Source organism: Andrographis paniculata, unplaced genomic scaffold (genome assembly GCF_009805555.1).
Source record: "Andrographis paniculata isolate CXL003 unplaced genomic scaffold, ASM980555v1 Contig70END, whole genome shotgun sequence".
Lineage (NCBI taxonomy): Eukaryota > Viridiplantae > Streptophyta > Magnoliopsida > Lamiales > Acanthaceae > Andrographis > Andrographis paniculata.
In genome coordinates this window covers 1,236,413-1,253,433 of record NW_026137607.1, presented here as the reverse complement: position 1 = coordinate 1,253,433, position 17,021 = coordinate 1,236,413, and the positions used below count along the sequence as shown (strand labels likewise).

The 17,021-nt window shown below is 30.4% G+C and overlaps 1 protein-coding gene and 1 non-coding gene across 2 annotated transcripts; one reads left to right on the top strand and one right to left on the bottom strand.

Annotated features, from left to right (window-relative positions):
* Nucleotides 1-6,668: 6,668 nt before the first annotated feature.
* LOC127264457 (putative HVA22-like protein g) lies at nt 6,669-9,418 on the top strand. The gene is made up of 7 exons (XM_051293996.1): nt 6,669-6,867; nt 7,455-7,495; nt 7,585-7,683; nt 7,761-7,817; nt 7,891-7,954; nt 8,048-8,254; nt 8,757-9,418. Exons 2-7 carry the CDS (start codon nt 7,464-7,466, stop codon nt 9,153-9,155), a joined length of 858 nt encoding a protein of 285 aa, XP_051149953.1. The 5' UTR covers nt 6,669-6,867; nt 7,455-7,463; the 3' UTR covers nt 9,156-9,418.
* Nucleotides 9,419-10,235: 817 nt separating this feature from the next.
* On the bottom strand, nt 10,236-10,317 carry TRNAS-UGA (transfer RNA serine (anticodon UGA)). Its single transcript has one exon. It is a non-coding gene; the product is annotated as a tRNA-Ser (tRNA).
* Between the last annotated feature and the right edge of the window lie 6,704 nt (nt 10,318-17,021).

Here is a 17,021-nt window from a genome sequence, read left to right as displayed (position 1 = left end):
TCGAAAAAGCAACCATTTTTTGCAGCTTCGAAATCCATAATATTGTTGTCCCTCTATAAGTGAAAACACATCTATATGTCATTCTCCTCTTATCATAGTCACTTCCTATCAAGTCGGTATCCACAAATCCATTTAACAAAGACTTTAGTTTCTTGAAGATTAGTACCTTATCTGCAATACTTCATAGATACCCAGTATCCACTTCACTTCTTCTCAATTTTGTCTTCCTAAATTGCTCATAGATCGACTCACTATTTCAATTATATGTTTATATCCGGCCTTGTATCCACCATGGTATAGATCAAATGTCCTATGTTGTATGCATACGAAACACTCCTAATCTTAGCACTTTCCATTCTTTGGAAAGTCTTTGTTAGGCAACCTAAAGTGACTCTCCAAATTGCGCTTCTGGGCTTTGCATCCTGTATGCTAAACCTTCTCAAGGCATTTTTACATATTTTGCCTGCAATATGCTTAACCTCCCACTATTTCGATTTCGTCCAATTTTTTTTTTCGCCATTTCAAAATCCCTTCTCGAGAATTTTGCCTCCAATTGTTGCTTCAACTTCTTAACCTCTCAAGTACAAGTTAGTTTCAATAACATATCGTCCACATATAATAAAAGTATTATATGTAAACCATAAAACTTCTTAAAGTAGTTGCATTGGTTGACATTGCATTTTCTAAAGCTAATCCATGCATAAATCCATAAAATTTTGATACCAATGTTTTGGTGCTTACTTAAGATTATATAATTTTTTAATTTTTTTTTTTTTACCTAAATATCCGTATATCCTTGTGTTTGTATCATATAAATTTTCTCATCTTAAGGGCATCAACATTGGGGGTTTCTTTGTCATCGCTATTATAAAAAATAAATTGAAAAAGATGTTGTGGAAATAAGGGTAGGAGAGCAAGCTCTGCCCAGCAACTCTGGTATTGAGTTGCTATCATTAATATATTGGGACACGTGGCAAAAAAAATTTTAATATATATTTTTTTTATATTTTATATTTTTTTCGTTCAACTAGAAGGTATACATGTTTCTATTTTGGGACGTCTAATTACAAAGTACATATTTCATTAAATATCTTTTTTTTTTTTCACAAATACTCTTACTTTACACCACATCATTACTTTTACATCAGAAAGTAAGGTCAAAAATGTCATTACACTACTTTTGACCACCCACTATAATTAAAATACTATTATTTCTTAAATATCGTGCCAAAAATAAATGTATAATTTTTTGTATGACCGGAAGGAGTATATTTTACTTAAATTATATGTAATAATATTTTTATATTATATAAAATTTTAAGTTTTATAAAATAATATCAATATTAAATATATATATTAATTAAATATAATTTATTTATTATGATAAATAAATATTGACATATTTTTATTTAATAATTTTTTTATTAAATATAATCAATTAATAATAATATTAATAATAATTTAATTTTGTAATGATTTTATAATTTATTTAATAAATTATAAAAATTAATTAAAATAAATATAATCACTAATTGTATTTTATTTTAAAAATTTTAAAATAAGAACATTATTATTATTATTATTAATAAATATGTGTTATAATTTATAAACTAATTATTAAATAAATAAATAAGTATATTAGATAAATAATAATAATAATAATAATAATAATAATAATTATTGAAACTATTGTTTAGTATTTTAAAATATTTAGTATAATATATCAAGTAAAAATATAAAATTAATATACAATATTCCGCATTAAATATAAATAAATATATAATAATCTTCTCCCTCCGTCCAATAATAATATAAATAAATAAAAAATATACTTCCTCTCTCCAATAATAATCTTTTCATTTGACTTTTGCATGTGGATTAAGGAGAATTAGTATTTTATAGATCGTAATGTTAAAAGTAATGTAATGTCTATTTTATTCTTAAAAATAATGTGAAAAATAAAAGTAAAGGTATTTTGATATTTAATTGTGAGAGTTGCTCTTTCTAAAAATGAAATAAAAAGTTCTGATTTTGATAGACTAAAATGGAACATGAGAAGTTTAACCGTGGATGGATGGAATGTTTATTTATGATTATCATAAACTAATTTTATAAAAGAGATTAAGTTAATATTTGTTTATTGAGTAAGAAAATAAAAGTAAAAGATTTTTGAGTGAATCTGGTGTACATGATGTTATATGTTATAAAAATTAATTAAATTAATTTATATTTGTTAATTATATATTAAATTAATAAAATTTATCAAATATAGAAAAACATCATTAGTTATAATAAACTAAAATATATTCTACCTCCGTTTATTTTTCTATTGTCCTAAAATATATTTGTACGATTTTTTAGATAATTGTCTTTTTTTTTTTTTTGTATGAATTGACAAATTTATTCTTTATGATAAGGTAAATATTAAAAGTAATAAATAAAGAAAAGATAAAAAAAATTATATTTAAAAAATAAAATAGAGTAATAGTTATTGAACATTTCAAATAGAAAAATAAAAAATTAATTTGTGCACGAAAGAATAAATATAATATATTATATAAATAAATAAATAATATAATATAATGGTATATTTTTATATCACCATTCTTACTATTTAATATAAAAAATATTTTTTTATATTTAATATAAATTAAAATACATTTATTCAAAAAGTACAAAGCAAATACACCCGTAAATATTAAAGTTCGTCACAGAATAATAATAATAATAATAATAATAATAATAATAATAGTTTGAATAATTGCGAAACGTGCCATCCACAATGCCATTCTATATGGTTCTCAAGTCCAGGTAACCGTTAACTTCCCTTTTCAACGTCTTACCTGGGGCATGTATGTTTGCCAATTGTACCGGTGTTTGTTTGGTGAGATTGTGGAAAAATATATTTTTTTTTATTTGAGATATAAATAATTATGTAAAAAATATAAAAATAATAAATATACAGTGTATAAAAAGCATTAATTCTTTTTTAAAAAAATATATGAAAAAAAAAACAAAAAGGAAAAAGTTATTATAAAATATTACTCCATCCGTTTCGAAACAAGGTTGTTTACTTTTTATACGTAAATTTTTGAATATTAGTGGTGAAAAAGACGAAAATATCCTTATTATTGTGTAATATAAAAGTAATGACATTTGTGTAATATAGTGTAAATTGAAAAGGTATTTATTATATTAGGTATGTAATACAATTACTAAATTAGGAAATAGTAACATTATTTTGAGACAGACGAAAATAGAAAATGACAACCTTTCAATGGGACGGAGAGAGTATATTATAATATTATTATAAAATTTTAACTTAGACATAAATCAACAAAGCATAAGCTATACATATCAATATTATGTATTTTTAAGTTTATTTTAAATTTTTTACTATGCATTATTATTATTATCATTATTTCTATAAAAATATATGATTTTATTCTATAAAACATCACATTCAAGTACCATTTAAATGAAAAAATAAAACTGTAAAAAAAAAAAAAATCCATTTTTTCAGCATTTTTACTATTTAAAGTTTTATATTTTTAATTTTATTTTAAATAAATAATATTTCTTTTGTTTATTATTTTTTATTTATCTATCATAAAAAATATGTTGATTAGCAAAAATATCATATTTTAATATTTTTTTTTTTTTATCTTTTTTCAATTATATTTCCTACTTCTCTTATTAAAAAAAAAAAAGGCAAAAATTACATATTATGTGTGTTTGTTTGGGGAATTGGATTTTAAATTCACTATTTATTCTATTTTTTTCTAAAAAAAATATCAAATCAAATATATATTTTTTATTTTTTATATTATACTAAAAGTCAATTTTACATTCAAAACATCACATCAACGTCTATTTATATCACATCATACCACTATTAAAATTCAAAATTTTTACTATTTGAATCCCAACTTAAAATCCAAACCTTCAAACAAACACACCAACTCGAGAATATCCTATATTCAAAACTTAGATATGTTTATTTAGTATTTATAATTTTAAATATTTTTATTGTGAGATATATAAAATTTTGAAATTAAATAATACTCCCTCCATCCCGTGAGGGATGAACCCTTTTATTAAGGACACAATTTTTTAGGTAGTGTAGATTAGTAAGTTATTAATAATAAGTTATGATATTAGTTTATTATTTTTTATATGAATAATATTATTGGTATTTCAAAAATTTTTAAGATTATATCTTGAAAAAAATATATACAATATGGATATCATTTTATAAATAATAAAATTTTATATAATACAAATAAATAAATAAAATATTTTTATTTATTTATCATTACCATAAATTAATTTTATAAAAAATGAGAAGTTTAAATATAGATAAAAAAAAAATTATGTTAATAGAGGAGAACGATAGAAATAGAGGGGTTTTGAGTAAGTCTCACGTGTAAGATGTTAAAAGTTTAATTAAATTGATTTATATTTGTTAAGTATGTTTAAAATTGATAAAGTTATCAAAAATGAAAAGGGGTATCTTTTGTAAAACGTACAAAAAAGGAAAAAGGATTATCTGTGGTGGGACGGAGGAAGTATTTTCTATTTTTCTACTTTTATTGTATGTATAATTATATATTATATTTATATAATATTTTTAAAAGAAGTGTTTATGTTGAAAATACTAAATTAAAAATCAAAATCAAAATCAAAATCAAATTAAATTAAATAAAAATTCACTAACTAAATATACCATAATGTATATTATGAACACATATTTTTATTCAATTCACCGTCTCTATTTTATTAATCATTTTGTCATAAATTCAAATGAATTCGTTGGATATTTCTCTATTATACTATTCCCTCCGTTCTTTTAAAAAAAAAAAAAATTAATCATTTTGTCATAAATTCAAATGAATTCGATGGATATTTCTCTATTATATTATTCCCTCCGTCCTTTTAAAAAAAAATTGTACGGAGTTATATATATATTAATAGTATTATATTGATATTTGTAGGAATGATGGTAAAATTAAAAAAATAATTTTATTAGTACTGTATGATATAAATATAACGACATTTGTGTAATATATTGTAAGTTGTAAGGACATTTTTAAGGTTAAATAAATAGTACCGTTATTAAGAATGAAAACAGATACTTTGTTATAGGATGGACCAAAATAAAAAAATGTATACTTAAGGGATGAATAAAGTATATTTTAGTGTAAATTCTCTATTTTGGGAAGTAAGAAGGGTGTGTTTGTTTTGTATTTTGGTTTGAAAAATATTTTTACGTAAAATATACTATAAAATTATACTCCATCCGTCCCATAACAAAGTATCCATTTTTCCATTTTAGTTTGTCCCATAACAAAGTATCTATTTCTTTTTTTTTCGTAACTGTACTATCTATATAACATTACAAATACCCTTACAACTTACAATATATTACACAAATGTCATTATTTATATTAACAAGGTTATTTTAGTCATTTTTATTTTATTGATACTATATTCCAATATAATACTAATATTTCTAAAACTACGTGCAAAAAACAAATGGATACTTCTTTTTGGAACGAATGGAGTATATGTAATATAAAAATAATAAGAAATTGTAGTATATTAATTTTTTTTGAAAAAATATATTAAAGAAAGAGCGAAATCGAATTCTCTGGAATGAAAAACAAATAAATTAATTTTCATTTTCTTTTGAATTCTATTTATTTAAATTTTATTCTCTTTTATCATTTTTATATAATTTTATTTTCCTTGAAACCGCACCTTTAATAATTTTGTAAATTTGATATATATTAATAAAATATATATATATATATATCTATTATTTTTATACTTTTATTTTCAATAAAATGCCACATTTGAATTTTCGTGAACTTCAATATAAATTTTAATGAAATATGTTAATATAAAAATCATCTGAATAAACTCCAGTACTATTTCCGTCTGATTATAAGAATTTCATTTATTTTTTTCATGTTGATTATTTAATATTAATTATTATATAAAAATATATTATAAATTAAAAGAATATGACAAAAATAATTTTATCAGTATTTTATAATACTACTCCTTCGATCCCACGTACCATGTCCATGTTACCGTTTCTGTTCGTCCCATATTCCATGTCACTTTTGAAAAATAATTACACACTTTAATCTCATTTTAAACTTTTTAATTTATTTTTTAAATTTTAATTAAACTTATTTTAATTTTAATTTATAATTATTTATATTATAGAGACACACTTCTAAAATACTATAAGACAGATAAAGTATTATAATAATTCTATATAAAAAATTATATAAATATAATAATATTTTTAATATTAATTATACGAAAAATTAAATAAACCCTTAAAGTTGATTGGAATAGAAGGATGCCTTAGTGTTTTTTTTTCCTTAGTTATTATCAGAGGAAATGAAATTAAACCAATTTGATAGTTTAAAATTTCGGAATATTATTAGGGGCAAATTTGTAATCTAACATCGAGACAGATTAACAGCGAACAATTCTAGATGAACGGCTGAGATAACTCTCTCTGAAATATCGACGGCTGTAAAAAATCAGTGCACCCAAAAGTCGTGTTCCTCGCCACACATTAATATTTCCCTTTCTTGTTATTTTGATTTCTTCAAATTTTAAATTATAACTATTCTGAGATTAGAGAAAACTTTAAACGACGCCTTGCGAAATTTTGGTCTCTCTCGCTCGCGATAACGGTTCGCCGTCGCTCACGGCGGCGCCTCCGGTTGTTGGTGGCGGGATAGGTGAATTGAAGAATAACAACATTCGGTGGTGATATTCTGTGCCGCGTAACTCGACGAGCCGTCATTTCCTGAATTTTTTGCCTTGGTCGTTGGTGCTGTATAGGTACTTTTTTGGATTTGGTTATTCTGCGGCCGTGTTATATTCATTGTTTGTTCTGTGTTTTCTTGCGCTATCTTTGAAATCTCTCAATGCTGCAACCAAAGTTTTTGGTATCTCAAAGATTTTTGTCGTTCTGGATGGAGATGTTTGCGTTCTCGATGGAGATTAGCGAATGATGGATGGTCATTGCTTTCTTGCGATTTGATTTATTAATGATAATCAAGTTGATAGATGAAACTTTGAATTTTTTTTATTCAGGAAATGATTTATCTGCTTTGGTCTTCGCTCTTACTGACAATAATTGTAAGGCATAAATTGAAAGGGAGCTTATGCTGGAAAGTCATGTTGATTGTTGCAGTTATTCATATGCATTTAGCATGGTAACATTGGATGTTCTTAGTAATTTATTGAGATATGAGACTACCTAAGAGGACAAAGAAATTCGATTGGTCTCCTATTCAATGGAAAAATGATAGCAGATGGACACTTGATGGTGTGAAATTGGAATTATCTGCTCAATTTTGTAGGTCTTATTCGACACAATGAAGTTATCTCTGTGACCTAATTAATGTGTAATCTGTTCATGGCAGGTTTCCAAAATGATAGGATCACTTCTCAACAGAGTACTTGTGTATGTTCCTATGCTTTAATAGTAGTTTTCTAGAAAAAATCCCTTTCTTCACATCCATGCATTGTTCTAATACTCTTACTTCACTTCAGGTTAATTTTTGGTTATGCTTATCCTGCATATGAATGCTATAAATCAGTGGAAATGAACAAGCCTAATATCGAGCAGCTTCGGTTCTGGTGCCAGTATTGGTACTGTGCGCGGTTTTTTTAATTCTCCAAATGATCTGTTTCTAATTTCAGACCTAACTTCATCTTTTATCTTTCAGGATATTAGTAGCTCTTTTGACAGTTGGGGAAAAGATTGGTGATTTTATCGTGGGCTGGTAATTGTTTCTTTATTATAGACCAAAATTTTATTATACTTACCTTTGTAGTTACATCATTGTTGTCTTGAAGGCTTCCAATGTACGGTGAATTCAAACTGGCGTTCTTTATGTATTTGTGGTTCCCTAAAACGAAGGTCTAGCATTTCATCTTCCACTTGTGTGTAAAAGAGTCTTGGCAACACCATTTTTGTTGCAGCTGAATAATTCTGCTGCTAAATTGATTTCAGGGAACAACGTACATCTATAATTCCTTCTTTAGACCGTACATTGCCAAACACGAGACAGAAATTGATCGACAGTTGTTAGAACTGAGGACGAGGGCTGGAGACATGGTTTTCATGTACTGGCAGAAATCTGCAGGCTATTTGCAGACTAGAGTCCTAGAGATTTTGCAGTATATTGTTTCCCAATCGCCCCTCAAACAACCAGTTAAGGTATCTTTGCTACTAACTATTAAAAGAATACTCTGTTTTTAATGCAGTCTGAAAGCAGCAGTAGTGTGGAAAATACGGTATGGTTTGCACTCCATTGTCGATTTGTTTCCTGTATCTTGCCATGCATTAGTTAGTTTGGTGCACGTTAGAGAGCTATGAATAACTGTAGTCCCGCTTGCTTTTGCCTAATTCTCTCTAAATAGATTTCCTCTCCCGACTAACATGCCTACACCTGACCGATAGTTTCTTCTCTCCACCGATGATTTTTTAGTTTCTAACAAACTGCGCTCATTCTATATGCTATATATATTTGATTGAAATGCTGAATTTAGATTAGACATGCTCTTTAGATAATTGACATGCATGTATAAATTTAAAAAGTTGCATAACCAAACTTTTTTTTTTTCGTAAATGTTCATTTGTTGACTTTAGTTATGCAAATATGCTAATTATATATATATAGTTTTTGCATATAATTTTTCCTTACAAGCATGCCCTGCAGCCACAACATGAAGCAGCAGCAGCTACAAGCATCCCGGAATACACAACACCCTCAAAACCGACATCGCCACAGAAACAGATTCAGGACAAACCAATATCTCCTGCATCTTCAACCGATAATAATCGCCAACGAGACACCAACAAAGACGAAGCAGCAGCAAGACCTTCCGGAGACTCATCATCATCAGCCAACTCGACCAACAAACACAAGGAAACGTCAACTCAATCCCTCTCCGAAACCAGTAAAGAGCAGGAATCACAAGCTGACTCGGCACAGTCCGCAGATCAAAGCTCCAATCCTACAACTCTTCGAAACATGCTCATGGAGGAAACCGGGGGGCCATTCACAAGAGCACGATTGAGGAAAGTAACGGCAGCAGCAGCAGCAGCAGCGCCGTAATCCAATCCCACATGGAGTTAAGACGTGAGGAGTATATATATATATATATAGAGTTGTAGTATATGCTGATTGATTGATGTACATTATATCTTCACTTGTGATGAAGGCACCGTATAGTTCCTAGTTTTCGATATATGATGATAAGTAGTAGTAATAACAATAATAGTGTGGTGTTGATAATGTTTCTTTGTGCCCTCTTTTTTTATTTTTTTTATTTTTATGACGTGGGAATCTATAACTGCTACTAGGTAAGTCAAACTTAATACCCTGCAAATTAAATCCGACTGACATTTTTATAGTATTTTGTTTGAGAATTTGACTTGACAGGAGTTTGTTCTTTCGGATTTTTATAGTATTTATTTATTTTTTACTTTTTATGACGTGTTTAGCTTTATATTACGACCGCTGCTACTCTTCACATGCATTATGTATTAAATTAAATCGTAGAGTTAATTGTTTGACGAGATTGATTCACTAAATTCGTATTTTCTAACTTATTCCAGTACATATTAATACTTCTTGCTTATTTTAGTAGTTTATATGTGGTATTGTTTTGAGTAATATATTGTTAATATATATATATATATATATTTATTGATTTATATATTATTAGAGTTTGCTAATTAGTATATATTATTTATTTATTTATTTAATTTTATTATTATTATTTGATTTTAACACATGTTATATTCTTATACTATAATTATAACTATATATATTTTTATTACAAATTGCATAATTATTCGTAATAATCCCAACAATCAATTAATGATATTATTCTAAATATTTATATTTTCTACTCAAATATAAAAATGTTCTCATTATTATATGGATAATTAAAAATATTTTTAAATCGTACAAAAAATTTCTATTTGTACGATCATTCTTTCTCCTTTATTTTTATTTTTTAAAAAATCCAATATTCGACTGCAACACGAAAAATAGAAAATCATTTGATGATATTTTCAGTCAACAATACTTTATTGAAAATATAACAGAAGTGGGAAAGCATTATTAGTTGGGCATGCAATAGTTTAAAATTTCCCGTAATTAATTTTAATAAAACAAAATAAAAATAATCGTCGACAGCAGGGTTCGAACCTGCGCGGGCGAAGCCCAACAGATTTCAAGTCTGTCTCCTTAACCACTCGGACATATCGACAATGTTGAGCTATCTCTTGAAATATTTAGATATGTAACTATATTAGAAAAAGTATTGATTGAAATTGATGATACTTCCTGCGTGGTAAGTTGTACGTTTTTGTGAAACCCTAAGTTTGTATTCGGTTTTATCAGAGATTTTTACGGTTTAAATTCTTTTTTTTTTTTCTAAAAATATCACATCAAACGATTACTTTTCTTACACTTTAAATTCTTTATTAATGAGTTTAAGCCAAATGGAATTCTCCTCTGATGTAGCATTCGACTTCACAGCTTCAGACCCGCTGGAAAAACTTTCTTTCCGAAATATTGTTCTCTAATATAAGAATAAACCATCCATCCCCGCAAGAAGGAATTTAATCGAGGATCATATTGCCAAAATTTCTTGCATCAACAATGACAGACTCTTGCCAACATTTGACATCAATGATTCTTACCTGACGAATCTCAGCAATCCATGGGAGGATGGCGTGGTGATTAAACTCCTAGGCAAACATATATCTTATCTAAATATGAAGGATGGGTTGCAAAGATTTTGGAAGCCGACAGGGTTTCTTGAACTAATGGACATTGATAACGGTTTCTTTATGGCAAAATTTGATCGGGATGAAGATCGCCTTAAGGCGCTACATGGGGGGTCCATGGATGCTATACAATCATTATGTGGTTGTTCGGCAATGGAGTCTTGACTTCTTCTCATCGAATGCCATTATCGACAAAACAAATGTTTGGATTAGATTCCCAAGTTTAAATTTGGCCTTCTATGACGAAAGCGTTCTCATGTGTCTTGCCTCAATTGTAGGCAAGCCAATTAAGGTCGACATGAACACGGTCAACATTGCCCTCTGCCGCTTTGCCCGAGTATGTGTCGAAATCGACCTATCACTCCCTATTATAGGCCAAATTTGTGTTCAAGGTCATTAGCAGAAAGTCGAATACAAAGGACTTCATATTATCTGTCCATGGTGCGGTTTTTATGACCACAACCAAACGCAATGTCTAAAACCAAGATCTGATCCTCACTGCTCAACATACACAACTCAAGCTGGAGCACACGCCACAAGTCACTCTCCAGTTCACAGCTCAGAAGATTGAATGACAATTGAAGGAATCCCGGATAAAGTCCATGGAGATTGGCTTATAGTACAAAGGAAAAAAAGATCCCAAAAAAAATGCAGAATGTGAATATAGTTGCTCATGATCCCATCCCTCAACCATCCAAGGCAAAATCTCTCATCACAAAACCTAAGACCTAGACCATTTATGCCACTGCCAAAGAAGTGGAAAATCTGCAGGCCCCCATTAATCAACATCAAAATTTTCTCTCTAGTGCCATGCAGACTACTCACCCAACTATAAAAATCAAGAAGCGCAGATTTCATCCTACATCCAATTTTAACTTAGACGACTCCCCCCACATGGAGTTGGAAAATAACGAAACATTAGAAACTACAACTTTTAATAGATTTGAAGGTCTAGAGGGCCCTAACAAGCAGGCAACTGACACTACTACTTGTCATCTCGAGAATGATCACATGAAAGAGGATACTCTAAATTTCAATCACCAAAGTCGCCCCCTGACAGCAACTACTGAAACTACCTTATCTTTTTTTCAGCATATCATGGATTGCAACACTTGTAAATTTTTTAATGGAATATTCGTGGGGCTCGGAGTAGACGCACGAGGTGAATTCTTAGGACTTTCATTCAAGACTATCAGCCAGACTGTATGTTTATCCTAGAGCCCCATATCCAATATGATGACATGAAGTACCTCTGGAATAGACTTGGCTATGAAGATATTCTTATCCAATAAGCAAATGGTCATGCTGGACGTCGTCTCAAAACTATTAATTCCAACTTCAACTTTCAGCCCTCACATTCTTCACCTCGAATTATCACTGTGAAGATTTCGAAGGGTAACATATATGGTTCTGCTCGGGCATATACTCCCACCCGGTGCCGTCTGCCAGAGATCGTGATTGAAAACACTTGATTGACTTATCCACAAATATTTGAACTTTCCCATGGATGATATTAGGTGACTTCAATGAAATCTTATCTACCTCCGAACAAATAGGATGCTAGTTTATTTACAGTCGAGCTGAAAAATTCTCCGAAACTTTGGATGAAAGTGGTCTCCATAGCCTCCCTTCAAACGGGCCTTTTTTCACCTGGATTAAAAAGGAATCTAGACATCCGATGAAAGGGAAGAGTCTTGACAAAGTTTGTGCCAACGACTCCTGGCTTCGCCTATTCCAAAATGCAAACATCCAAGTCCTGACTAGGGCTCAATCTGACCATCACCCTCTCCTCATGCAAACCTTAGACGCTCAAACTAAAAACACTCGTAGACCTTTCCGATACATGGATGCTTGGGCTTTGGACAACAGATATAAGACATTTATTTAAAACATTTGGACGAATCCTTCCAGGAATATCCTTGAGGCTCTTACTCTTGCCAACGATAAATCTCTGGAATTCAACAAATCCATATTTGGAAACCTCAAGGACCATATTAGAAGACTGAAAAGAAGAATTTTTGGCATTCAAAGAGAGTTAGCTTTGGACTCATCCCACTCTCTTCTCCAATTGGAATCCAACTTCAGAAAAGAGCTAGATAAGGCTCTTAATCAAGAAGAACTTCTCTGATACCAAAAATCAAGGGTTGACTGGCTAAAACACGGTGATTGAAATACTAAATTTTTCCACGCATCTACTCTCATGCGACGTCGTCATAATAAAATTACTTCCCTAACTCTCCCTACTGGTCAAGTCTGCAACTCCGCTTCTCTACTTGAAAATGAAGCTCTGAGTTACTTTAAAAATATTTTTACCTCCACCGATGCTAACTATACCAACCTGGACTCCCTAGCCCACCTGCCTTCCCTTCAAACCAGTGATATCAGTCTCCTTAGCAAGGAGATCTCTGTCGATGAAATATCAAAGGCCCTGCAATCCATAAACTCATATTCAGCTCCAGGCCCAGACGACTTTCCAGCCATATTCTACAAGCAATATTGGGACATGGTTGGTGATGGTGTTATAAATTTGGTAAAAGACATATTTCAAACCGGTCAAATCCACGATGGACTCGGTGAAACTCTTATTACTCTTATCCCGAAAAATTCTAGCCCTAACTTCTTCTCGGACCTCAGACCTATCAGTCTCTGCAATGTTATCTTCAAAATTGTCCCAAAGATCATCGTGGCCAGACTGAGGCCCATCATATGCGAGTACATATCACCGACCCAAGCTGCTATCCTAAAAGGCAGGAACATAGTGACAATGCCATAGTGCTCCAAGAGGTTATCTAAAGGCTTCATAAGGACAAAGCTAAGGTGGGCTCTATTGTGCACAAAATTGACCTAAATAAAGCTTATGACAATGTGCGATGGCACTTTTTACAGCAATGCCTAGAGGAGATGGAAATCCCTCAACAACTGACAAAGATTATCATGAATAGTGTAACATCTACATCGCTAACTCTTCTTTGGAATTGGAGCAGCCTCCCCACCTTCAAACCTACCAAGGGCTTCAGGCAAGGGGATCCCCTTTCACCCCTGCTTTTTGTTATCTGTATGGAGAAATTGTCCAGAACAATTTCTCAAACTGTTTATGATGGCAGCTGGAAGCCGATCAAGCTCTCCAGGTCCGGAACTGAAATCTCACACCTTTTATTCGCGGATGATATTCTCCTATTTAACAAATCTGAGAGAAATCGGGCTGATATTATAAACCAAATTTTGGATTCTTTTGCTTGTGCCTCAGGCCTGCGTATGAACAACAAAAAATCGCGGGCTATTGCATCTCCATTCACGCCTAGACACATCCAATGTGAATTTCACCAATCCACTGGAATCCAATTCACCCGTGATCTCGGAAAATACCTCAGATTCCCAATGGTGTATGGACGAAAAAAGAAAGACTTATTTGCCCAGATAATGGAACGGATGACTCAAAAGATCAATAATTGGTCATCTATGTTCTTATCAAAATGCGGGAGAATTACCCTAACTCGCTCAATCCTTAACTCTATTCCAGTCCACTTGATGCAAGTTTTCAAACTTCCATCTTCCTTAATTCAGAAAACAAAAAGTTGCATGGCCAGATTCATTTGGAAAGATAAAGAAAGGCGTGGAATACATCTTGTAGGATGAAAATCTATGGAAAAACCCATAATACAGGGTGGTCTCAATCTTTGGAGCATAACTTCCTTTAACTTCGCATTACTGGAAAAACTCACTTGGGGGATGTTACACCAAAAACACAAACTATGAGTTCGCCTCATGCACGAGCTCTACTGCAGAGGAAAGAACTTTTGGGAAGTCACTAGAAAAAATGGATCTCCGATTTCGCGAGCCATCTACAATAGAAGAGAAATATTAAAATCGGACTATAGCTTTAGAATTGGAAACATAGAATTCTCATTATGGTTTAAGGAATGGTTGAATGGTTGGTTGCTATGTAATGAAGTTCCATTAATTGACATCGGGGATATCAATCTGAAAATTAAAGATATTTGGGATGAAGGAAAAGCCAACACCGAGCATGTTCGCTCTTGGCTTAATAAAGATCTCAGGGCTGAGCTTAAGGAAAAATTCATCCTTTGCCATCCGAAATGAGGACTCCATGATTTGGGGTGCTTCTATATCTGGAAGCTATTCAACCAAAGATGGCTACAACTGGATTACAAAACAGACAAATACCAATACAAATTACACTTGGAAAAAAAATTTGGTGTCTACCAACACCTGAAAAGGTTAAGTTCTTTCTCTGGCTGGTGAAAAAAAAAATCCTCCCCCCTCTTAACAATTTAAGATATAATAGAGGTATGTCACAATCTCCAATATGCACGAGATGTCATGAAGATACCAAAAATTGGACCCATGCCTTATTTTACTGTCCGCATACCAAAGTGGTTTGGCCGAGCTATATCGAAAAGATCAACTACGATGCTAATCAAAATGAGATTATGGAATGGATCTTGCGCAACTTCAACATAGGTCATACCGATTTCTTGGCTAGACTATGGACGTCTTGGAAATCAAGAAATGAGGAAATCTTTCGCCATACTAGTCCCAAGGCTGGGAGTCTGGAAGCTTCAGTCAAGCATCATGCCTCCTTTTGGAACCAACTATCCAACAACCAAAACAGTCTTGTCTCAGATCAGTTGCCTAGAATGAAGCTAGGAAAAAAGAAAAATGCATCCTAAGTTGCGATGGAAGCGTGAATCATTGCGGAGTTGGATTTGGATATTGGTTAGGAAGGGATGATGGCTCATGGCTGGCCGGTCTACCTGGGAAATGCCCATAAGCTGTGGTGTTGTTCATTGAGTTAATGGCAATATGGGAAGGAATTCGCATGGCATTTAGAATTTATCTTCCAGAATTATCGATATACTCGGATTCCCTCCACGCCATCCAGCTAATCCTTGGTAGCGACCTTCGTCATCATCAATACAGTGGGCTAATTAATGTAATTATACAAATTCTCACCAAGCACCCATCATACTCTATACACCACACGCTTTGCGAAGGAAATTCATTGGCTGTTTGGCTTGCAAAAAAGGGAGCGACCCTAGGAAAATTGAAGCAAATAATGTGGGATTTGCCTCCTAGAGAAGTTTATTTTGAACTTCTTTCATGTAAGATTGGTATTCGATTTACTAGATAATAATAATTTTTTTATTCTGTTGCCTTACCAAAAAAAATAAATAAATAATTACTTTTCTTTTTTTATATTATACTACAAATTTATTTTAGATTTAAAACATCACATCAATATCTATTTATATCACATTAAACAACTATTCAAACTCAAATTTGTTACTATTCAAAAATTCAAACCCAAAAATCCAAATCCACAAACAAACATACCCCATTTTTATTTTTTTTAGTCCTCAATCTGGTTTTTTTTTTTTTTTTTTAGTTCTCAATCTGGTTATTTAAACCCACTCTGTCTATATATTTATCAAATTTTTATTGTTTTCACAAATGTGATTAATTAATGTGAATAAGTTCGAATGAATTTGCAATCTAAATTTGTATTCAATATTTAATTTGCAATGTGGAAACATATATATATATAGATATGCAGCTCGAGAAGAATCTTATTCACAACTTTTTTTTTTTTTTAATCTTCAGATTTCAATTTAATACTCTCTCCGTCCCATTGAAAGGTTATCATTTTTCATTTTCGTCCGTTTCAAAACAAGATTACAATTTCTTAATTTAGTCCTTGTACTACCTACCTAACATATTAAATACCCTTTCAACTTATACTATATTACAAATATAGCGGAGATAAGGAACGTGTAATTCTTATTTTCATCATTTAAATATTTCTTTTTTATTATTTTTAAAATATCTAAAACTTTTAATTATAAAAAGTAAAAATATTTAAATATGTATTTAAAATATTATATAAAAAAATTATTTATATTCAATTTTTAGTTATTATTAAAATTTTAATACTCATGATATACAATTAGTCGGTTTACCCAATATTTTTCAATTGAACAATTTTTCATAAATGTTATTTAAAAAATACAAATGTACACACATTAATATAATATATACATTCTTCAATCTAAAAAATTAATCATCCAACACAAAATATTATTTTTTATATTATCAATACAGTTCCTCGTACCATGCAAAAAAATTAATTTATCTAAAAATGCTAAATATACATATTAAATAT